Source organism: Scyliorhinus torazame, chromosome 19 (assembly GCF_047496885.1).
Source record: "Scyliorhinus torazame isolate Kashiwa2021f chromosome 19, sScyTor2.1, whole genome shotgun sequence".
NCBI classification, from domain to species: Eukaryota; Metazoa; Chordata; class Chondrichthyes; order Carcharhiniformes; family Scyliorhinidae; genus Scyliorhinus; species Scyliorhinus torazame.
This window is the reverse complement of record NC_092725.1, coordinates 29025830-29050288: the sequence shown is the minus strand read 5'-3', so window position 1 is coordinate 29050288 and position 24459 is coordinate 29025830. Positions and strand designations below refer to the sequence as shown.

The window sequence follows — 24459 nt, the reverse complement described above, 5'->3', positions numbered from 1 at the left end:
GTGCCCATACAGGAGAGGCCCTATTTTGTTACGTTTGGACAGTGCCAATACAGGAGCGGCCCTATTTCGTTACGTTTGGGCAGTGCCCATACAGGAGCGGCTCTATTTTGTTACGTTTGGACAGTGCCCATACAGGAGCTGCCTTATTTTGTTACGTTTGGGCAGTGCCCATACAGGAGCGGCTCTATTTTGTTACGTTTATACAGTGCCCACACAGTAGCGGCTCGATTTTGTTACGTTTGGGCAGTGCCCATACAGGACCTGCAACTTTTTGTTGCGTTTGGACAGTGCCCATACAGGAGCTGCGCTATTTTGTTACATTTGGGCAGTGCCCATACAGGAGCGGCTCTATTTTGTTACATTTGGGCAGTGCCCATACAGGAGCGGCCCTATTTTGTTACATTTGGGCAGTGCCCATACAGGAGAGGCCCTATTTTGTTACGTTTGGACTGTGCCCATACAGGAGCGGCTCAATTTTGTTACGTTTGGACAGTGCGCATACAGGAGCCGCCCTATTTTGTTACGTTTGGGCAGTGCCCATACAGGAGCCGCTCTATTTTGTTACGTTTGGTCAGTGCCCATACAGGAGAGGCCCTATTTTGTTACGTTTGGACAGTGCCAATACAGGAGCGGCCCTATTTCGTTACGTTTGGGCAGTGCCCATACAGGAGCGGCTCTATTTTGTTACGTTTGGACAGTGCCCATACAGGAGCCGCTCTATTTTGTTACGTTTTGGCAGTGCCCATCGAGGAGCCGCCCTATTTTGTTACGTTTGGGCAGTGCCCATACAGGAGCGGCTCTATTTTGTTACGTTTGGACAGTGCCCATACAGGAGCGGCCCTATTTTGTTACGTTTGGACAGTGCCCATACAGGAGCGGCCCTATTTTGTTACGTTTGGACAGTGCCCATACAGGAGCGGCACTATTTTCTTAAGTTTGGGCAGTGCCCATACAGGAGCTGCTCTATTTTGTTATGTTTGTGCAGTGCCCATACAGGAGCGGCTCTATTTTGTTACGTTTGGACAGTGCCCATACAGGAGCGGCCCTATTTTGTTACGTTTGGACAGTGCCCATACAGGAGCCGCCCTATTTTGTTACGTTTGGACAGTGCCCATACAGGAGCGGCTCTATTTTGTTACGTTTGGGCAGTGCCCATACAGGAGCGGCTCTATTTTGTTACGTTTGGACAGTGCCCATATAGGAGCCGCTCTATTTTGTTACTTTTTGGCAGTGCCCAGACAGGAGCAGCTCTATTTTGTTACGTTTGGACAGTGCCCATATAGGAGCCGCTCTATTTTGTTACTTTTTGGCAGTGCCCATACAGGAGCGGCTCTATTTTGTTACGTTTGGACAGTGCCCATATAGGAGCCGCTCTATTTTGTTACTTTTTGGCAGTGCTCAGACAGGAGCTGCTCTATTTTGTTACGTTTGGACAGTGCCCATACAGGAGCGGCTCTATTTTGTTACATTTGGGCAGTGCCCATTCAGGAGCTGCTCTATTTTGTTACTTTTGGGCAGTGCTCAGACAGGAGCTGCTCTATTTTGTTACGTTTGGACAGTGCCCATACAGGAGCGACCCTATTTTGTTACGTTTGGGCAGTGCCCATACAGGAGCGGCTCTATTTTGTTACTTTTGGGCAGTGCTCAGACAGGAGCGGCCCTATTTTGTTACGTTTGGACAGTGCCCATACAGGAGCCGCTCTATTTTGTTATGTTTGTGCAGTGCCCATACAGGAGCGGCTCTATTTTGTTACGTTTGGACAGTGCCCAGACAGGAGCTGCTCTATTTTGTTACGTTTGGGCAGTGCCCATACAGGAGCTGCCCTATTTTGTTACGTTTGGGCATTGCCCATACAGGAGCGGCTCTATTTTGTTACGTTTGGACAGTGCCCATATAGGAGCCGCCCTATTTTGTTACGTTTGGGCAGTGCCCATACAGGAGCCGCTCTATTTTGTTAATTTTTGGCAGTGCCCATACAGGAGCTGCTCTATTTTGTTACGTTTGGGCAGTGCCCATACAGGAGCCGCTCTATTTTGTTACTTTTTGGCAGTGCCCATACAGGAGCTGCTCTATTTTGTTACGTTTGGGCAGTGCCCATACAGCAGCTGCTCTATTTTGTTACTTTTTGGCAGTGCCCATACAGGAGCTGCTCTATTTTGTTACGTTTGGGCAGTGCCCATACAGCAGCTGCTCTATTTTGTTACATTTGGGCAGTGCCCATTCAGGAGCCGCTGTATTTTGTTACGTTTGGACAGTGCCCATACAGGAGCGGCTCTATTTTCTTACTTTTGGGCAGTGCTCAGACAGGAGCGGCCCTATTTTGTTACGTTTTAACAGTCCCCATACAAGAGCCGCTCTATTTTGTTACGTTTGTGCAGTGCCCATACTGGAGCTGCTCTATTTTGTTACGTTTGGCCAGTGCCCATACAGGAGCTGCCCTATTTTGTTACGTTTGGGCAGTGCCCATACAGGAGCGGCTCTATTTTGTTATGTTTGGGCAGTGCCCATACAGGAACTGCACATTTTTGTTACGTTTGGACAGTGCCCATACAGGAGGGGCTCTATTTTGTTACGTTTGGGCAGTGCCCATACAGGAGCTGCTCTATTTTGTTACGTTTGCGCAGTGCCCATACAGGAGCGGCTCTATTTTGTTACGTTTGGGCAGTGCCCACACAGGAGCCGCCCTATTTTGTTACGTTTGGACAGTGCCCATACAGTAGCTGCTCTATTTTGTTAATTTTGGGCAGTGCCCATTCATGAACCGCACTATTTTGTTACGTTTGGGCAGTGCCCATACAGGAGCTGCTCTATTTTGTTACGTTTGCGCAGTGCCCACACAGGAGCCGCCCTATTTTGTTACGTTTGGACAGTGCCCATACAGGAGTTGCTCTATTTTGTTGCGTTTGGTCAGTGCCCATACAGGAACGGCTCTATTTTGTTACGTTTGAGCAGTGCCCACACAGGAGCCACCCTATTTTGTTCCGTTTGGACAGTGCCCATACAGGAGCGGCTCTATTTTGTTACGTTTGGGCAGTGCCCATACAGGAGCTGCTCTATTTTGTTACGTTTGGACAGTGCCCATACAGGAGCTGCCCTATTTTGTTACGTTTGGGCAGTGCCCATACAGGAGCGGCTCTATTTTGTTACGTTTGGGCAGTGCCCATACAGGAGCGGCTCTATTTTGTTACGTTTGGGCAGTGCCCATACAGGAGCGGCTCTATTTTGTTACTTTTGGGCAGTGCCCATACAGGAGCGGCTCTATTTTGTTACGTTTAGGCAGTTCCCATACAGTAGCTGCTCTATTTTGTTAATTTTGCGCAGTGCCTATTCAGGAGCTGCCCTATTTTGTTACGTTTGGGCAGTGCCCATACAGGAGCTGCCCTATTTTGTTACGTTTGGGCAGTGCCCATACAGGAGCGGCTCTATTTTGTTACGTTTAGGCAGTTCCCATACAGTAGCTGCTCTATTTTGTTACGTTTGCGCAGTGCCCATACAGGAGCCGCTCTATTTTGTTACGTTTAGGCAGTTCCCATACAGGAGCTGCTCTATTTTGTTAATTTTGGGCAGTGCCCATACAGGAGTTGCTCCATTTTGTTAATTTTGGGCAGTGCCCATACAGGAGCTGCTCTATTTTGTTACGTTTGTGCAGTGCCCATACATGAGCCGCACTATTTTGTTACGTTTGGGCAGTGCCCACACAGGAGCGGCTCTATTTTGTTACGTTTGTACAGTGCCCATACATGAGCCGCACTATTTTGTTACGTTTGGGCAGTGCCCATACAGGAGCCGCCCTATTTTGTTACGTTTGGACAGTGCCCATACAGGAGTTGCTCTATTTTGTTACGTTTGGGCAGTGCCCATACAGGAGCTGCCCTATTTTGTTACGTTTGCGCAGTGTCCATACAGGAGCGGCTCTAGTTTGTCACGTTTGGACAGTGCCCATAGAGGAGCTGCCCTCTTTTGTTCCTTTTGGGCAGTGCCCATACAGGAGCTGCACCATTTTGTTAAGTTTGCGCAGTGCCCATACGGGAGCTGCTCTATTTTGTTACGTTTGGACAGTGCCCATACAGGAGCTGCACCATTTTGTTAAGTTTGCGCAGTGCCCATACAGGAGCTGCCCTATTTTGTTACGTTTGGACAGTGCCCATACAGGTGCCGCCCTATTTTGTTACGTTTGGGCAGTGCCCATACAGGAGCCGCTCTATTTTGTTACGTTTGGGCAGTGCCCATACAGGAGCTGCACTATTTTGTTACGTTTGGGCAGTGCCCATACAGGAGCGGCTCTAGTTTGTTACGTTTGGACAGTGCCCATACAGGAGCTGCACCATTTTGTTAAGTTTGCGCAGTGCCCATACAGGAGCTGCTCTATTTTGTTATGTTTGGACAGTGCCCATACAGGAGCTGCTCTATTTTGTTACGTTTGGACAGTGCCCATACAGGAGCTGCACCATTTTGTTAAGTTTGCGCAGTGCCCATACAGGAGCTGCTCTATTTTGTTACGTTTGGGCAGTGCCCATAAAGGAGCGGCTCTATTTTGTTATGTTTGGACAGTGCCCATACAGGAGCTGCTCTATTTTGTTACGTTTGGGCAGTGCCCATAAAGGAGCGGCTCTATTTTGTTACGTATGGGCATTGCCCATACAGGAGCTGCACCATTTTGTTAAGTTTGCGCAGTGCCCATACAGGAGCTGCTCTATTTTGTTACGTTTGGGCAGTGCCCATAAAGGAGCGGCTCTATTTTGTTACGTATGGGCAGTGCCCATACAGGAGCGGTCCTATTTTGTTACGTTCGGCAGTGCCCATACAGGAGCCGCTCTATTTTGTTACGTTTGGGCATGCCCATACAGGAGCCGCACTATTTTGTTATGTTTGGACAGTGCCCATACAGGAGCCGCTCTATTTTGTTACGTTTGGGCAGTGCCCATACAGGAGCCGCTCTATTTTGTTACGTTTGGGCAGTGCCCATATAGGAGCTGCCCTATTTTGTTACGTTTGGACAGTGCCCATAAAGGAGCGGCCCTATTTTGTTACATTTGGACAGTGCCCATACAGGAGAGGCCCTATTTTGTTACGTTTGGACAGTGCCCATACAGGAGCGGCTCAATTTTGTTACGTTTGGAAAGTGCCCATACAGGAGCCGCACTATTTTGTTACGTTTGGGCAGTGCCCATACAGGAGCCGCTCTATTTTGTTACGTTTGGCCAGTGCCCATACAGGAGCGGCCCTATTTTGTTACGTTTGGACAGTGCCAATACAGGAGCGGCCCTATTTTGTTACGTTTGGGCAGTGCCGATACAGGTGCTGCTCTATTTTGTTACGTTTGGACAGTGCCCATACAGGAGCGGCTCTATTTTGTTACGTTTGGACAGTGCCCATACAGAAGCTGCCCTATTTTGTTACGTTTGGGCAGTGCCCAGACAGGAGCTGCCCTATTTTGTTACGTTTGGGCAGTGCCCATACAGGAGCTGCCCTATTTTGTTACGTTTGGGCAGTGACCATACAGGAGCGGCTCTATTTTGTTACGTTTAGGCAGTTCCCATACAGTAGCTGCTCTATTTTGTTACATTTGCGCAGTGCCCATACAGGAGCCGCTCTATTTTGTTACGTTTAGGCAGTTCCCATACAGGAGCTGCTCTATTTTGTTAATTTTGGGCTTGCCCATACAGGAGTTGCTCCATTTTGTTAATTTTGGGCAGTGCCCATACAGGAGCTGCTCTATTTTGTTACGTTTGTGCAGTGCCCATACATGAGCCGCACTATTTTGTTACGTTTGGGCAGTGCCCACACAGGAGCGGCTCTATTTTGTTACGTTTGGAGAGTGCCCATACATGAGCCGCACTATTTTGTTTGTTTGGGCAGTGCCCATACAGGAGCCGCCCTATTTTGTTACGTTTGGACAGTGCCTATACAGGAGTTGCTCTATTTTGTTGCGTTTGGTCAGTGCCCATACAGGAGCTGCCTTATTTTGTTACGTTTGCGCAGTGCCCATACAGGAGCCGCCCTATTTTGTTACGTTTGGAAAGTGCCCATACAGGGGCGGCCCTGTTTTGTTACGTTTGGAAAGTGCCCATACAGGGGCGGCCCTATTTTGTTCCTTTTGGGCAGTGCCCATACAGGAGCTGCCCTGTTTTGTTACGTTTGGAAAGTGCCCATACAGGGGCGGCCCTATTTTGTTCCTTTTGGGCAGTGCCCATACAGGAGCTGCTCTATATTGTTACGTTTGGACAGTGCCCATAGAGGAGCTGCCCTCTTTTGTTCCTTTTGGGCAGTGCCCATACAGGAGCTGCACCATTTTGTTAAGTTTGCGCAGTGCCCATACGGGAGCGGCTCTAGTTTGTTACATTTGGACAGTGCCCATACAGGAGCGGCTCTATTTTGTTACGTTTGGGCAGTGCCCATACGGGAGCGGCTCTAGTTTGTTACGTTTGGGCGGTGCCCATACAGGAGCTGCTCTATTTTGTTACGTTTGGACAGTGCCCATACAGGAGCTGCACCATTTTGTTAAGTTTGCGCAGTGTCCATACAGGAGCTGCTTTATTTTGTTACGTTTGGACAGTGCCCATACAGGAGCCGCCCTATTTTGTTACGTTTGGGCAGTGCCCATACAGGAGCCGCCCTATTTTGTTACGTTTGGGCAGTGCCCATACAGGAGCTGCTCTATTTTGTTACGTTTGGACAGTGCCCATACAGGAGCTGCACCATTTTGTTAAGTTTGCGCAGTGTCCATACAGGAGCTGCTTTATTTTGTTACGTTTGGACAGTGCCCATACAGGAGCCGCCCTATTTTGTTACGTTTGGACAGTGCCCATACAGGAGCCGCCCTATTTTGTTACGTTTGGGCAGTGCCCATACAGGAGCCGCTCTATTTTGTTACGTTTGGGCAGTGCCCATACAGGAGCCGCTCTATTTTGTTACGTTTGGGCAGTGCCCATACAGGAGCCGCTCTATTTTGTTACGTTTGGGCAGTGCCCATACAGGAGCCGCTCTATTTTGTTACGTTTGGACAGTGCCCATACAGGAGCCGCCCTATTTTGTTACGTTTGGGCAGTGCCCATACAGGAGCCGCTCTATTTTGTTACGTTTGGGCAGTGCCCATACAGGAGCTGCACTATTTTGTTATGTTTGGACAGTGCCCATACAGGAGCTGCACTATTTTGTTATGTTTGGGCAGTGCCCAGACAGGAGCAGCTCTAGTTTGTTACGTTTGGACAGTGCCCATACAGGAGCTGCACCATTTTGTTAAGTTTGCGCAGTGCCCATACAGGAGCTGCTCTATTTTGTTATGTTTGGACAGTGCCCATACAGGAGCTGCTCTATTTTGTTACGTTTGGACAGTGCCCATACAGGAGCTGCACCATTTTGTTAAGTTTGCGCAGTGCCCATACAGGAGCTGCTCTATTTTGTTACGTTTGGGCAGTGCCCATAAAGGAGCGGCTCTATTTTGTTATGTTTGGACAGTGCCCATACAGGAGCTGCTCTATTTTGTTACGTTTGGACAGTGCCCATACAGGAGCTGCACCATTTTGTTAAGTTTGCGCAGTGCCCATACAGGAGCTGCTCTATTTTGTTACGTTTGGGCAGTGCCCATAAAGGAGCGGCTCTATTTTGTTACGTATGGGCAGTGCCCATACAGGAGCGGTCCTGTTTTGTTACGTTCGGCAGTGCCCATACAGGAGCCGCTCTATTTTGTTACGTTTGGGCATGCCCATACAGGAGCCGCTCTATTTTGTTACGTTTGGGCAGTGCCCATACAGGAGCCGCTCTATTTTGTTACGTTTGGGCAGTGCCCATATAGGAGCTGCCCTATTTTGTTACGTTTGGACAGTGCCCATAAAGGAGCGGCCCTATTTTGTTACATTTGGGCAGTGCCCATACAGGAGAGGCCCTATTTTGTTACGTTTGGACAGTGCCCATACAGGAGCGGCTCAATTTTGTTACGTTTGGAAAGTGCCCATACAGGAGCCGCACTATTTTGTTACGTTTGGGCAGTGCCCATACAGGAGCCGCTCTATTTTGTTACGTTTGGCCAGTGCCCATACAGGAGCGGCCCTATTTTGTTACGTTTGGACAGTGCCAATACAGGAGCGGCCCTATTTTGTTACGTTTGGGCAGTGCCGATACAGGTGCTGCTCTATTTTGTTACGTTTGGACAGTGCCCATACAGGAGCGGCTCTATTTTGTTACGTTTGGACAGTGCCCATACAGGAGCTGCCCTATTTTGTTACGTTTGGGCAGTGCCCAGACAGGAGCTGCAATATTTTGTTACGTTTGGGCAGTGCCCAGACAGGAGCCGCACTATTTTGTTACGTTTGGACAGTGCCCATACAGGAGCGGCTCTATTTTGTTACGTTTGGACAGTGCCCATACAGGAGCCGCTCTATTTTGTTACGTTTGGGCAGTGCCCATATAGGAGCCGCCCTATTTTGTTACGTTTGGACAGTGCCCATAAAGGAGCGGCCCTATTTTGTTACATTTGGGCAGTGCCCATACAGGAGCGGTTCAATTTTGTTACGTTTGGACAGTGCCCGTACAGGAGCCGCCCAATTTTGTTACGTTTGGACAGTGCCCATACAGGCGCCGCACTCTTTTGTTACGTTTGGACAGTTCCCATACAGGAGCGGCTCTATTTTGTTACGTTTGGACAGTGCCCATAAAGGAGCGGCTCTATTTTGTTACTTTTGGGCAGTGCTCAGACAGGAGCTGCTCTATTTTTTTACGTTTGGACAGTGCCCATACAGGAGCCGCTCTATTTTGTTACTTTTGGGCAGTGCCCATACAGGAGCGGCCCTATTTTCTTACTTTTGCGCAGTGCCCATGCAGGAGATGCCCTATTTTGTTCCGTTTGGACAGTGCCCATACAGGAGCGGCTCTATTTTGTTACTTTTGGGCAGTGCCCATACAGGAGCGGCTCTATTTTGTTACGTTTAGGCAGTTCCCATACAGTAGCTGCTCTATTTTGTTAATTTTGCGCAGTGCCTATTCAGGAGCTGCCCTATTTTGTTACGTTTGGGCAGTGCCCATACAGGAGCTGCCCTATTTTGTTACGTTTGGGCAGTGCCCATATAGGAGCGGCTCTATTTTGTTACGTTTAAGCAGTTCCCATACAGTAGCTGCTTTATTTTGTTACGTTTGCGCAGTGCCCATACAGGAGCCGCTCTATTTTGTTACGTTTAGGCAGTTCCCATACAGGAGCTGCTCTATTTTGTTAATTTTGGGCAGTGCCCATACAGGAGTTGCTCTATTTTGTTAATTTTGGGCAGTGCCCATACAGGAGCTGCTCTATTTTGTTACGTTTGTGCAGTGCCCATACATGAGCCGCACTATTTTGTTACGTTTGGGCAGTGCCCACACAGGAGCGGCTCTATTTTGTTACGTTTGGACAGTGCCCATACATGAGCCGCACTATTTTGTTACGTTTGGGCAGTGCCCATACAGGAGCCGCCCTATTTTGTTACGTTTGGACAGTGCCCATACAGGAGTTGCTCTATTTTGTTGCGTTTGGTCAGTGCCCATACAGGAGCTGCCCTATTTTGTTACGTTTGCGCAGTGCCCATACAGGAGCTGCCTTATTTTGTTACGTTTGCGCAGTGCCCATACAGGGGCGGCCCTATTTTGTTCCTTTTGGGCAGTGCCCATACAGGAGCTGCTCTATATTGTTACGTTTGGACAGTGCCCATAGAGGAGCTGCCCTCTTTTGTTCCTTTTGGGCAGTGCCCATACAGGAGCTGCACCATTTTGTTAAGTTTGCGCAGTGCCCATACGGGAGCGGCTCTAGTTTGTTACATTTGGACAGTGCCCATACAGGAGCCGCTCTATTTTGTTACGTTTGGGCAGTGCCCATACAGGAGCTGCTCTATTTTGTTACGTTTTGGCAGTGCCCATACAGGAGCTGCTCTATTTTGTTACATTTGGACAGTGCCCATACAGGAGCTGCTCTATTTTGTTACATTTGGACAGTGCCCATACAGGAGCTGCTTTATTTTGTTACGTTTGGACAGTGCCCATACAGGAGCCGCCCTATTTTGTTACGTTTGGGCAGTGCCCATACAGGAGCTGCACCATTTTGTTAAGTTTGCGCAGTGTCCATACAGGAGCTGCTTTATTTTGTTACGTTTGGACAGTGCCCATACAGGAGCCGCCCTATTTTGTTACGTTTGGGCAGTGCCCATACAGGAGCCGCTCTATTTTGTTACGTTTGGGCAGTGCCCATACAGGAGCCGCTCTATTTTGTTATGTTTGGGCAGTGCCCATACAGGAGCCGCTCTAGTTTGTTACGTTTGGACAGTGCCCATACAGGAGCGGCCCTATTTTGTTACGTTTGGGCAGTGCCCATACAGGAGCTGCACCATTTTGTTAAGTTTGCGCAGTGCCCATACAGGAGCTGCTCTATTTTGTTATGTTTGGACAGTGCCCATACAGGAGCTGCTCTATTTTGTTACGTTTTGACAGTGCCCATACAGGAGCTGCACCATTTTGTTAAGTTTGCGCAGTGCCCATACAGGAGCTGCTCTATTTTGTTACGTTTGGGCAGTGCCCATAAAGGAGCGGCTCTATTTTGTTATGTTTGTACAGTGCCCATACAGGAGCTGCTCTATTTTGTTACGTTTGGGCAGTGCCCATAAAGGAGCGGCTCTATTTTGTTATGTTTGGACAGTGCCCATACAGGAGCTGCTCTATTTTGTTACGTTTGGACAGTGCCCATACAGGAGCTGCACCATTTTGTTAAGTTTGCGCAGTGCCCATACAGGAGCTGCTCTATTTTGTTACGTTTGGGCAGTGCCCATAAAGGAGCGGCTCTATTTTGTTATGTTTGGACAGTGCCCATACAGGAGCTGCTCTATTTTGTTACGTTTGGACAGTGCCCATACAGGAGCTGCACCATTTTGTTAAGTTTGCGCAGTGCCCATACAGGAGCTGCTCTATTTTGTTACGTTTGGGCAGTGCCCATAAAGGAGCGGCTCTATTTTGTTACGTATGGGCAGTGCCCATACAGGAGCGGTCCTATTTTGTTACGTTCGGCAGTGCCCATACAGGAGCCGCTCTATTTTGTTACGTTTGGGCATGCCCATACAGGAGCCGCACTATTTTGTTATGTTTGGTCAGTGCCCATACAGGAGCCGCTCTATTTTGTTACGTTTGGGCAGTGCCCATACAGGAGCCGCTCTATTTTGTTACGTTTGGGCAGTGCCCATATAGGAGCTGCCCTATTTTGTTACGTTTGGACAGTGCCCATAAAGGAGCGGCCCTATTTTGTTACATTTGGGCAGTGCCCATACAAGAGAGGCCCTATTTTGTTACGTTTGGACAGTGCCCATACAGGAGCGGCTCAATTTTGTTACGTTTGGAAAGTGCCCATACAGGAGCCGCACTATTTTGTTACGTTTGGGCAGTGCCCATACAGGAGCCGCTCTATTTTGTTATGTTTGGACAGTGCCCATACAGGAGCGGCCCTATTTTGTTACGTTTGGACAGTGCCGATACAGGTGCTGCTCTATTTTGTTACGTTTGGACAGTGCCCATACAGGAGCGGCTCTATTTTGTTACGTTTGGACAGTGCCCATACAGGAGCTGCCCTATTTTGTTACGTTTGGGCAGTGCCCAGACAGGAGCTGCAATATTTTGTTACGTTTGGGCAGTGCCCAGACAGGAGCCGCACTATTTTGTTACGTTTGGACAGTGCCCATACAGGAGCGGCTCTATTTTGTTACGTTTGGACAGTGCCCATGCAGGAGCCGCTCTATTTTGTTACGTTTGGGCAGTGCCCATATAGGAGCCGCCCTATTTTGTTACGTTTGGACAGTGCCCATAAAGGAGCGGCACTATTTTGTTACATTTGGGCAGTGCCCATACAGGAGCGGTTCAATTTTGTTACGTTTGGACAGTGCCCGTACAGGAGCCGCCCAATTTTGTTACGTTTGGACAGTGCCCATACAGGCGCCGCACTCTTTTGTTACGTTTGGACAGTTCCCATACAGGAGCGGCTCTATTTTGTTACGTTTGGACAGTGCCCATAAAGGAGCGGCTCTATTTTGTTACTTTTGGGCAGTGCTCAGACAGGAGCTGCTCTATTTTTTTACGTTTGGACAGTGCCCATACAGGAGCCGCTCTATTTTGTTACTTTTGGGCAGTGCCCATACAGGAGCGGCACTATTTTGTTACGTTTGGACAGTGCCAATACAGGAGCCGCTCTATTTTGTTACGTTTGGACAGTGCCCATACAGGAGCGGCCCTATTTTGTTACGTTTGGACAGTGCCGATACAGGTGCTGCTCTATTTTGTTACGTTTGGACAGTGCCCATACAGGAGCGGCTCTATTTTGTTACGTTTGGACAGTGCCCATACAGGAGCTGCCCTATTTTGTTACGTTTGGGCAGTGCCCAGACAGGAGCTGCAATATTTTGTTACGTTTGGGCAGTGCCCAGACAGGAGCCGCACTATTTTGTTACGTTTGGACAGTGCCCATACAGGAGCGGCTCTATTTTGTTACGTTTGGACAGTGCCCATGCAGGAGCCGCTCTATTTTGTTACGTTTGGGCAGTGCCCATATAGGAGCCGCCCTATTTTGTTACGTTTGGACAGTGCCCATAAAGGAGCGGCACTATTTTGTTACATTTGGGCAGTGCCCATACAGGAGCGGTTCAATTTTGTTACGTTTGGACAGTGCCCGTACAGGAGCCGCCCAATTTTGTTACGTTTGGACAGTGCCCATACAGGCGCCGCACTCTTTTGTTACGTTTGGACAGTTCCCATACAGGAGCGGCTCTATTTTGTTACGTTTGGACAGTGCCCATAAAGGAGCGGCTCTATTTTGTTACTTTTGGGCAGTGCTCAGACAGGAGCTGCTCTATTTTTTTACGTTTGGACAGTGCCCATACAGGAGCCGCTCTATTTTGTTACTTTTGGGCAGTGCCCATACAGGAGCGGCACTATTTTGTTACGTTTGGACAGTGCCAATACAGGAGCCGCTCTATTTTGTTACGTTTGGACAGTGCCCATACAGGAGCCGCTCTATTTTGTTACGTTTGGGCAGTGCCCATACAGGAGCGGCCCTATTTTGTTACGTTTGGGCAGTGCCCATACAGGAGCGGCCCTATTTTGTTATGTTTGGACAGTGCCCATACAGGAGCGGCCCTATTTTGTTACGTTTGGGCAGTGCCCATAAAGGAGCGGCTCTATTTTGTTACGTTTGGGCAGTGCCCATACCAGAGCTGCTCTATTTTGTTACGTTTGGGCAGTGCCCACACAGGAGCTGCTCTATTTTGTTACATTTGGGCAGTGCCCATACAGGAGCTGCCCTATTTTGTTACGTTTGGACAGTGCCCATACAGGAGCGGCTAGAGTTTGTTACGTTTGGGCAGTGCCCATACAGGAGCTGCCCTATTTTGTTACGTTTGGACAGTGCCCAGACAGGAGCTGCCCTATTTTGTTACGTTTGGACAGTGCCCATACAGGAGCGGCCTTATTTTGTTAATTTTGCGCAGTGCCCATACAGGAGCTGCTCGATTTTGTTCCTTTTGGGCAGTACTCATACAGGAGCTGCACCATTTTGTTAAGTTTGCGCAGTGCCCATACAGGAGCTGCCCTATTTTGTTATGTTTGGGCAGTGCCCATACAGGAGCGGCTCTATTTTGTTACGTTTGGGCAGTGCCCATACAGGAGCTGCCCTATTTTGTTACGTTTGGACAGTGCCCATACATGAGCTGCACCATTTTGTTACGTTTGGGCAGTGAGCATCCAGGAGCTGCACCATTTTGTTACGTTTGGGCAGTGCCCATACAGGAGCGGCTCTATTTTGTTACGTTTGGACAGTGCCCATACAGGAGCGGCTCTAGTTTGTTACGTTTGGACAGTGCCCATACAGGAGCTGCTCTATCTTGTTACGTTTGGACAGTGCCCAAACAGGAGCGGCCCTATTTTGTTACGTTTGGGCAGTCCCCATACAGGCGCCGCACTCTTTTGTTACGTTTGGACAGTGCCCATACAGGAGCGGCTCTATTTTGTTACGTTTGGACAGTGCCCATACAGGAGCGGCTCTATTTTGTTACGTTTGGACTGTGCCCATACAGGAGCCGATCTATTTTGTTATGTTTGGGCAGTGCCCATACAGGCGCCGCACTCTTTTGTTACGTTTGGACAGTGCTCATACAGGAGCTGCTCTATTTTGTTACGTTTGGACAGTGCCCATACAGGAGCTGCTCTATTTTGTTACTTTTGGGCAGTGCCTATACAGGAGATGCCCTATTTTGTTACGTTTGGACTGTGCCCATACAGGAGCCGCTCTATTTTGTTACGTTTGGGCAGTGCCCATACAGGAGCGGCTCTATTTTGTTACGTTTGGGCAGTGCCCATACAGGAGATGCACTATTTTGTTACGTTTGGACAGTGCCCATACAGGAGCCGCCCTATTTTGTTATGTTTGGGCAGTGCCCATACAGGAGCCGCTCTATTTTGTTACGTTTGGGCAGTGCCCATACAGGAGCGGCTCTATTTTGTTACGTTTGGACAGTGCCCATACAGGAGCGGCCCTATTTTGTTATGTTTGGGCAGTGCCCATACAGGAGCCGCCCTATTTTGTTATGTTTGGGCAGTGCCCATACAGGAGCGGCTCTATTTTGTTACGTTTGGACAGTGCACATACAGTAGCTGCTCTATTTTGTTACGTTTGGGCAGTGCCCATACAGGAGCTGCTCTATTTTGTTACGTTTGGACAGTGCCCATACAGTAGCTGCTCTATTTTGTTACGTTTGGACAGTGCCCGTACAGGAGCCGCCCAATTTTGTTACGTTTGGGCAGTGCCCATACAGGAGCGGCTCTATTTTGTTACGTTTGGACAGTGCCCATACAGGAGCTGCTCTATTTTGTTACGTTTGGACAGTGCCCATAAAGGAGCGGCTCTATTTTGTTACTTTTGGGCAGTGCTCAGACAGGAGCTGCTCCATTTTTTTACGTTTGGACAGTGCCCATACAGGAGCCGCTCTATTTTGTTACTTTTGGGCAGTGCCCATACAGGAGCGGCCCTATTTTGTTACGTTTGGGCAGTGCCCATACAGGAGCGACCCTATTTTGTTCCGTTTGGACAGTGCCCATACAAGAGCCGCTCTATTTTGTTACGTTTGGGCAGTGCCCATACAGGAGCGGCCCTATTTTGTTACGTTTGGGCAGTGCCCATACAGGAGCGACCCTATTTTGTTCCGTTTGGACAGTGCCCATACAGGTCGGCCCTATTTTGTTACGTTTGGGCAGTGCCCATACAGGAGCGGCCCTATTTTGTTACGTTTGGGCAGTGCCCATAAAGGAGCGGCTCTATTTTGTTACGTTTGGGCAGTGCCCATACCGGAGCTGCTCTATTTTGTTACGTTTGGGCAGTGCCCACACAGGAGCTGCTCTATTTTGTTACAATTGGGCAGTGCCCATACAGGAGCTGCCCTATTTTGTTACGTTTGGACAGTGCCCATACAGGAGCGGCTCTAGTTTGTTACGTTTGGGCAGTGCCCATACAGGAGCTGCCCTATTTTGTTACGTTTGGACAGTGCCCAGACAGGAGCTGCACTATTTTGTTACGTTTGGACAGTGCCCATACAGTAGCTGCTCTATTTTGTTACGTTTGGACAGTGCCCATACAGGAGCGGCCATATTTTGTTACGTTTGGGCAGTGCCCATACAGGAGCGGCCCTATTTTGTTACGTTTGCGCAGTGCCCATACAGTAGCTGCTCTATTTTGTTATGTTTGGGCAGTGCCCATACACGAGCCGCTCTATTTTGTTACGTTTGGGCAGTGCCCATACAGTAGCTGCTCTATTTTGTTATGTTTGGGCAGGGCCCATACAGGAGCTGCTCTATTTTGTTATGTTTGGACAGTGCCCATACAGGAGCTGCTCTATTTTGTTACGTTTGGGCAGTGCCCATACAGGAGCGGCTCTATTTTGTTACGTTTGGACAGTGCCCATACAGTAGCTGCTCTATTTTGTTATGTTTGGGCAGTGCCCATACAGGAGCTGCTCTATTTTGTTACGTTTGGGCAGTGCCCATACAGGAGCGGCTCTATTTTGTTATGTTTGGACAGTGCCCATACAGGAGCGGCTCTATTTTGTTACGTTTGGGCAGTGCCCATACAGGAGCGGCCCTATTTTGTTACTTTGCGCAGTGCCCATACAGTAGCTGCTCTATTTTGTTATGTTTGGGCAGTGCCCATACACGAGCCGCTCTATTTTGTTACGTTTGGGCAGTGCCCATACAGTAGCTGCTCTATTTTGTTATGTTTGGGCAGTGCCCATACAGGAGCTGCTCTATTTTGTTATGTTTGGACAGTGCCCATACAGGAGCTGCTCTATTTTGTTACATTTGGGCAGTGCCCATACAGGAGCTGCTCTATTTTGTTATGTTTGGACAGTGCCCATACAGGAGCTGCTCTATTTTGTTACGTTTGGGCAGTGCCCATACAGGAGCTGCTCTATTTTGTTACGTTTGGGCAGTGCCCATACAGGAGCGGCTCTATTTTGTTACGTTTGGACAGTGCCCATACAGGAGCGGCTCTATTTTGTTACGTTTGGACAGTGCCCATACAGGAGCGGCCCTATTTTGTTACGTTTGGACAGTGCCCATACAGGAGCGGCTCTATTTTGTTACGTTTGGGCAGTGCCCATACAGGAGCTGCTCTATTTTGTTACATTTGGGCAGTGCCCATACAGGAGCTGCTCTATTTTGTTACGTTTGGACAGTGCCCATACAGGAGCTGCTCTATTTTGTTACGTTTGGGCAGTGCCCATACAGGAGCGGCTCTATTTTGTTACGTTTGGACAGTGCCCATACAGGAGCTGCTCTATTTTGTTACGTTTGGGCAGTGCCCATACAGGAGCCGCTCTATTTTGTTACATTTGGGCAGTGCCCATACAGGAGCTGCCATATTTTGTTACGTTTGGGCAGTGCCCATACAGGAGCTGCCCTATTTTGTTACGTTTGGGCAGTGCCCATACAGGAGCTGCCCTATTTTGTTACGTTTGGGCAGTGCCCATACAGGAGCTGCCCTATTTTGCTACGTTTGGGCAGTGCCCATACAGGAGCTGCCCTATTTTGTTTTACCCCACAGTTTGCTTTCTTTCCTTTTCTTTATTTGGTTCACCTCTGAAAACAGCCCCGAAACTGAGTTTATTTACTACTTACCACCTGTCTGTCTCTTTCTTTCTGTCTCTCTCTCGTTCCCTCTCCCTCTGTCTTGATATCTGTCTCTCCCTCGCTCACTCTCTCACTCTCTCTCATTGTCTCCCTCTCTCTCTCTCTGACTCTCTCTCTCTCTCTCACTGTCTCTGTCTATCACTGTTGTAACCCCCCTGTTCAAGAAGGGAACAAGGAAAAAGATGGAAAATTATAGGCCAATTAGCCTAACCTCGGTTGTTGGCAAGATTCTAGAATCCATTGTTAAGGATGAGATTTCTAAATTCTTGGAGGTGCAGGGTCGGATTAGGACAAGTCAGCATGGGTTTAGTAAGGGGAGGTCGTGCCTGACAAACCTGTTAGAGTTCTTTGAAGAGATAACAAATAGGTTAGACCAAGGAGAGCCAATGGATGTTGACTTCTTGACTTCCAAAAGGCCTTTGATAAGGTGCCTCACAGGAGACTGCTGAGTAAAATAAGTGCCCATGGTATTCGAGGCAAGGTACTAACATGGATTGACGATTGGCTGTCAGGCAGAAGGCAGAGAGTTGGGATAAAAGGTTCTTTTTCGGAATGGCAACCGGTGACGAGTGGTGTCCCGCAGGGTTCAGTGTTGGGGCCACAGCTGTTCTCTGTGAGGCATGAGAATAGAGGCATGGACTATTTTCTAAACGGTGACAAAATTCATAATGCTGAAGTGCAAAGGGACTTGGGAGTCCTAGCCCAGGATTCTCTAAAGGTAAACTTGCAGGTTGAGTCCGTAATTAAGAAAGCAAATGCAATGTTGTCATTCATCTCAAGAGGCTTGGAATATAAAAGCAGGGATGTACTTCTGAAGCTTTATAAAGCATTAGTTAGGCCCCATTTAGAATACTGTGAGCAATTTTGGGCCCCACACCTCAGGAAGGACATACTGGCACTGGAGCGGGTCCAGCGGAGATTCACACGGATGATCCCAGGAATGGTAGGCCTAACATACGATGAACGTCTGAGGATCCTGGGATTATATTCATTGGAGTTTAGGAGGTTGAGGGGAGATCGAATAGAAACTTACAAGATAATGAATGGCTTAGATAGGGTGGATGTAGGGAATTTGTTTCCATTAGCAAGGGAGACTAGGACCCGGGGGCACAGCCTTAGAATAAAAGGGAGTCACTTTAGAACAGAAGTGAGGAGAAAATTCTTCAGCCAGAGAGTGGTGGGTCTGTGGAATTCATTGCCACAGAGGGCGGTGGAGGCCGGGACGTTGACTGTCTTTAAGACAGAAGTTGATAAATTCTTGATTTCTCGAGGAATTAAGGGCTATGGAGAGAGAGCGGGTAAATGGAGTTGAAATCAGCCATGATTGAATGGTGGAGTGGACTCGATGGGCCGAATGGCCTTACTTCCGCTCCTATGTCTTATGGTCTTATGGTCTCTATAATCTCTCTCTATCTCACTGACTTTCCCTTTCTATGTGACGCTCTCTCTCTCTCTCTGCCTCTCTCTCTCTCACTGTCTCTCTCTATCTCTCTCACTGTCTCTCTCTATCTCTCTCTACCTCACTGACTCTCCCTCTCTATGTGACTCGCTCTCTCTCTCGCTCCCACATCTAACAAGTGAACTCCATTCTCTTTCCGGTAGGTTTTGAGAATCAGATGGGGACGAACATTGGAGGAGCTCTGAGGAAGGTTCTGGAATCTATAAACGAGACAATGCAGGAAAAAAGGAGAGCAGGAGTCCCGAGGCACATAATTCTCCTAATTACAGACGGTAACGGAATTACCTTAAACGCACTGTTCAAGGGTCAGTACTGAGGGAGCGCCGCACTGTTGGACGGTCAGTGCTGAGGGAGCGCCGCACAGTCGGACGGTCAGTGCTGAGGGAGCGCCGCACTGTCGGAGGGTCAGTACTGAGGGAGCGCCGCACTGTCGGAGGGTCAGTACTGAGGGAGCGCCGCACTGTCGGAGGGTCAGTACTGAGGGAGTGCCGCACTGTCGGAGGGTCAGTACTGAGGGAGCGCCGCACTGTCGGAGGGTCAGTAAAGAGGGAGTGCCGCACTGTCGGAGGGTCAGTACTGAGGGAGTGCCGCACTGTCGGAGGGTCAGTACTGAGGGAGAGTCGCACTGTCGGAGGGTCAGTACTGAGGGAGCGCTGCACTGTCGGACGCTCAGTACTGAGGGAGTGCCGCACTGTCGGAGCTTCAATACTGAGGGAGCGCCGCACTGTCGGAGGGTCAGTGCTGGGGGAGCGCCGCACAGTCAGACGGTCAGTACTGAGGGAGTGCCGCACTATCAGAGGGTCAGTGCTGAGGGAGAGTCGCACTGTTCAAGGGTCAGTGCTGAGGGAGCGCTGCACTGTCAGAGGGTCAGTACTGAGGGAACGCTGCACTGTGGGAGGGTCATTGCTGAGGGCGCGCCGCACTGTCAGAGGGTCAGTGCTGAGGGAGCGCCGCACTGTTGGAGGGTCAGTACTGAGGGAGCGCCGCACTGTCGGAGGGTCAGGACTGAGGGAGCACCGCACTGTCAGAGAGTCAGTGCTGAGGGAGCACCGCACTGTCAGAGAGTCAGTGCTGAGAGAGAGCCGCACTGTTGGAGAGTCAGTGCTGAGGGAGCGCCGCACTGTCAGACGGTCAGTACTGAGGGAGCGCCGCACTGGCAGACGGTCAGTGCTGAGGGAGTGCCGCACTGTTGGAGGGTCAGTACTGAGGGAGCACCGCACTGTCAGAGAGTCAGTGCTGAGAGAGAGCCGCACTGTTGGAGAGCCAGTGCTGAGGGAGTGCCGCACTGTCGGAGGGTCAGTACTGTGGGAGCACCGCACTGTCGGAGGGTCAGTGCTGAGGGAGTGCCGCACTTTCGGAGTGTCAGGACTGAGGGAGCGCCGCTCTGTCGGAGGGTCAGTACTGAGGGAGCTCCCCACTGTCGGAGGGTCAGTGCTGAGGGAGTGCTGCACTGTCGGAGGGTCAGTACTGAGGGAGCACCGCACTGTCGGAGGGTCAGTGCTGAGGGAGTGCCTCACTGTCGGAAGGTCAGTACTGAGGGAGCACCGCACTGTCAGAGGGCCAGGACAGAGGGAGTGCCGCACTGTTGGAGGGTCAGTACTGAGGAAGTGCTGCACTGTCGGAGGGTCAGTACTGAGGGAGTGCCACCCTGTCAGAGGATCAGTACTGAGGGAGTGCCGCACTGTCGGAGGGACAGTACTGAGGGAGCGCCGCACTGTCGGAGGGACGGTGCTGAGGGAGTGCCACCCTGTCAGAGGATCAGTACTGAGGGAGTACCGCACTGTCAGAGGATCAGTACTGAGGGAGCTCCCCAATGTCGGAGGGTCAGTCCTGAGGGAATGCTGCACTGTCGGAGGGTCAGTACTGAGGGAGCACCGCACTGTCGGAGAGTCAGTGCTGCGGGAGTGCCTCACTGTCGGAAGGTCAGTACTGAGGGAGCACCGCACTGTCAGAGGGCCAGGACAGAGGGAGTGCCGCACTGTTGGAGGGTCAGTACTGAGGAAGTGCTGCACTGTCGGAGGGTCAGTACTGAGGGAGTGCCACCCTGTCAGAGTATCAGTACTGAGGGAGTGCCGCACTGTCGGAGGGACGGTGCTGAGGGAGTGCCACCCTGTCAGAGGATCAGTACTGAGGGAGTACCGCACTGTCAGAGGATCAGTACTGAGGGAGCGCCGCACTGTCGGAGGGACAGTACTGAGGGAGCGCCGTACTGTCGGAGGGACAGTGCTGAGGGAGCACCGCACTGGCGGAGGGTCAGTACTGAGGTAGCAGCGCACTGTCGGAGTGTCAGTGCTGAGGGAGCACCGCACTGTCGGAGTGTCAGTGCTGAGGGAGCGCCGCACAGTCGGAGGGTCTTGCTGAGGGAGCATCGCACTGTCGGAGGGTCAGTACTGAGGGAGCGCCGCACTGTCGGAGGGTCGGTACTGAGGGAGCGCCACACTGTTGGGGGGTCAGTGTTGAGGGAGCCCCGCACAGTCGGAGGGTCAGTGTTGAGGGAGCGCCGCACAGTCGGAGGGTCAGTACTGAGCGAGTGCTGCACTGTCGGAGGGTCGGTACTGAGGGAGCGCCGCACTGTTGGAGGGTCAGTGTTGAGGGAGCGCCGCACTGTCAGAGGGTCAGTGTTGAGGGAGAGCCGCACTGTCAGAGGGTCAGTACTGAGGGAGCGCCGCACTGTTGGAGGGTCAGTGTTGAGGGAGCACCGCACTGTTGGAGGGTCAGTGTTGAGGGAGAGCCACACTGTCGGAGTGGCAGTGCTGAGGGAGCACCGCACTGTTAGAGGGTCAGTGCTGAGGGAGTGCCGCACTGTCAGAGGGTCAGTACTGAGGGAGTGCTGCACTGTCAGAGGGTCAGTACTGAGGGAGCACCGCACTGTCAGAGAGTCAGTGCTGAGGGAGCGCCGCACTGTCAGAGGGTCAGTACTGAGGGAGTGCTGCACTGTCAGAGGGCCAGTACTGAGTGAGTGCCGCACTGTCAGAGGGTCAGTACTGAGGGAGCGCCGCACTGTCAGAGGGTCAGTACTGAGGGAGTGCCGCACTGTCAGAGGGTCAGTACTGAGGGAGTGCCGCACTGTCAGTGGGTCAGTACTGAGGGTGCGCCGCACTGTCGGAGGGTCAGTACTGAGGGAGCTCCGCACTGTCAGAGGGTCAGTGCTGAGGGAGCGCCGCACTGTCGGAGGGTCAGTACTGAGGGAGTGCCGCACTGTTCGAGGGTCAGTACTGAGGGAGCGCCGCACTGTCGGAGAGTCAGTACTGAGGGAGCTCCACACTGTCGGAGGATCAATACCGAGGGAGTGCCACACTGTTAGAGGGTCAGTACTGAGGGAGCACCGCACTGTCGGAGGGTCAGTACTGAGGGAGTGCCGCACTGTCGGAGGGTCAGTACTGAGGGAGCGCCGCACTGTCAGAGGGTCAGTACTGAGGGAGTGCCGCACTGTTAGAGGGTCAGTACTGAGGGAGCGCCGCACTGTCAGAGGGTCAGTACTGAGGGAGTGCCGCACTGTCGGAGGGTCAGTACTGAGGGAGCGCCGCACTGTCAGAGGGTCAGTACTGAGGGAGTGCCGCACTGTCGGAGGGTCAGTACTGAGGGAGCGCCGCACTGTCAGAGGGTCAGTACTGAGGGAGTGCTGCACTGTCGGAGGGTCAGTGCTGAGGGAGCGCCGCACTGTCGGAGGGTCAGAGCTGAGGGAGCGCCGCACTGTTAGAGGGTCAGTACTGAGGGAGCGCCGCACTGTCAGAGGGTCAGTACTGAGGGAGCACCGCACTGTCGGAGGGTCAGTACTGAGGGAGTGCCGCACTGTCGGAGGGTCAGTACTGAGGGAGTGCCGCACTGTCGGAGGGTCAGTGCTAAGGGAGTGCCGCACTGTCAGAGGGTCAGTACTGAGGGAGCGCCGCACTGTCGGAGAGTCAGTACTGAGGGAGCGCCGCACTGTCTGAGGGTCAGTACTGAGGGAGTATTCTCTGTTGAGATTGAGGATCAGCCATGATATTGAATGGCGGAGCAGGCTCGATGGGCCGAATGGTCATCTCGTGCTGCTGTTTTCCACATTTCTCGGAGCCACTGATGGTAAATATGTCTTTGGTGGTATAAATGTCTCCGGCTCTCTGATAGGTGCCCATTCTCCATCAGGATTGGTCAGTTTTTGCCTGTGAACTCTGCAGTTTAGTGACTCCCTCCCAATGATCGAATCGATATCTCCACAGGTCGTCACAATGTTGGTCCCAGCCCCCCAGATGTCGTGCAGAAGATCAAAGAGACTGTCCCAGACCCGGATCGGAACCTTGGTGAGCACCTTCACCTTTCGCTCCCGTGTAGCTTTTCCGGGAATTCCCTCACTCGCAATCGCTGCTGTGTTTGAGGAGGAAGCAAATGAAGAACTTCAAAACTTGCCGCTGATATTAACGTTGGTCGGGTGGTTACCCATGAGTGGGACAGTAACAGTCTTCGGCACGACACGGACAGACAGACTTACCTGGCAGATGTGTGCCAGATGCCGTTTAACACACAGAGAATTGTGAAGTGATGCAGCTTTTTATGGAGAGGGAACCAACCTGCTTCATTTTGTCACTCTTTGTTTGTCAGTGGAGCTGTTTCAATTTCTGAAATGGGAGCCATTTTCCCCAACCCATTTGTTCTTGAAGCCCATTTTAAATTGGCCGGCACCAAACTCTCTTCAGGGTTAAATTAGACATATAGTTTATTCATACATTCAAACCCGTGCAATGGTCGTCCCAACTACACACTCACACAAGCACACAAGGAGTTTAGAAAGAAAAGTGATGTAAAACTAGTAAAAACAAAAACAAAAACGTGGATATTAATTTGCATGAGTAACAGAGTTCAGTAAGTGCTGTCCTTAATGTAGGAGTTGAAGTCGAGACAACTTCACTTCACTGAAATGGCGAGTTGCAGATCTGCGTTAAAGTTGGTGAAGGTGCCATGAGGTGAGGTTGGTTTGCAGAAACCTGGTCCACTCTCCAGGCAATGGCTGGATTCTTTCCGAGAGCCTTGGACAGGGTAAGGCTTGAGTCAGGCTTTGGTGTCAGGCCTGGAGTCCTGCCTTGGCATCGACAGACTGACACCAGAGTCCAGGATTATCATCTTAAACCATCCCAAAGGCAAAGGACTACATAAGTCACGTGGGGTTGCCATTGGTGAGTCAATGTCAGAGAACCAATCAGCTTCTGTGCTGTTGGTCAAAATAAAATGCATTGTTCACCTGTGGAAATCGATGGTGGCTGTTTGCGCCTATCTAGGTACCACAAGTTTCAATAGAACTCTCTCTCTCTCTCTCATAATTCCAGCCTGGGGAGATAGACTAACTGCTTCTCTCTTGTTCCGGAGATTGTAATGAATCCAGAAAAGAGTAGGTGCTCATTTCCACATGGATTAGTTTTGAGCTTTGTCCCATAATTATGATTATGAGTTTCCAGAACTGTAGCCAACTTACAAATCATATGACCTGTGGCAGCCATTTTTGTTCTTAAGTAAGTAGAAAGTAAGGTTTGCTTTAAGCAGTTGATGGTCTCTTTCACGTCACATGGACATGGTCTTAGTCAGAGAGGAATCAAGGATGGAGGGGGATTTTGCACAATGTTTAACAAACCCTGGAGCTCTGAGTCCAATCCCGGACTCCTCAATTTTAGAAGGATGTCAAGGTTGTTCCAATCTCAGTTGATGTTACCACTAGACAGGAAGGTGCCAGATTGAAACCCTGCCTCAAGTGACCGTAACTTATCCTTTTTTTTCAGAGGGCGGGACTGACAATGAACTTTTAACAAATGTCAAATCGAATATTGATTAAACATGACATTTTTGACCACAATACAAT

At 50.4% G+C, this 24459-nt stretch overlaps 1 protein-coding gene across 1 annotated transcript in view; it reads left to right on the top strand.

Annotated features, from left to right (window-relative positions):
• The window catches only part of LOC140395883 (complement factor B-like), a 684813-nt gene that overhangs the window by 587126 nt on the left and 73228 nt on the right, over window positions 1–24459 (top strand). The window contains exons 7-8 of the mRNA XM_072483954.1: window positions 18776–18904; window positions 22832–22912. Of these exons, the coding sequence (XP_072340055.1) occupies window positions 18776–18904; window positions 22832–22912 (210 nt within the window). The remainder of the gene's footprint in view (window positions 1–18775; window positions 18905–22831; window positions 22913–24459) is intronic.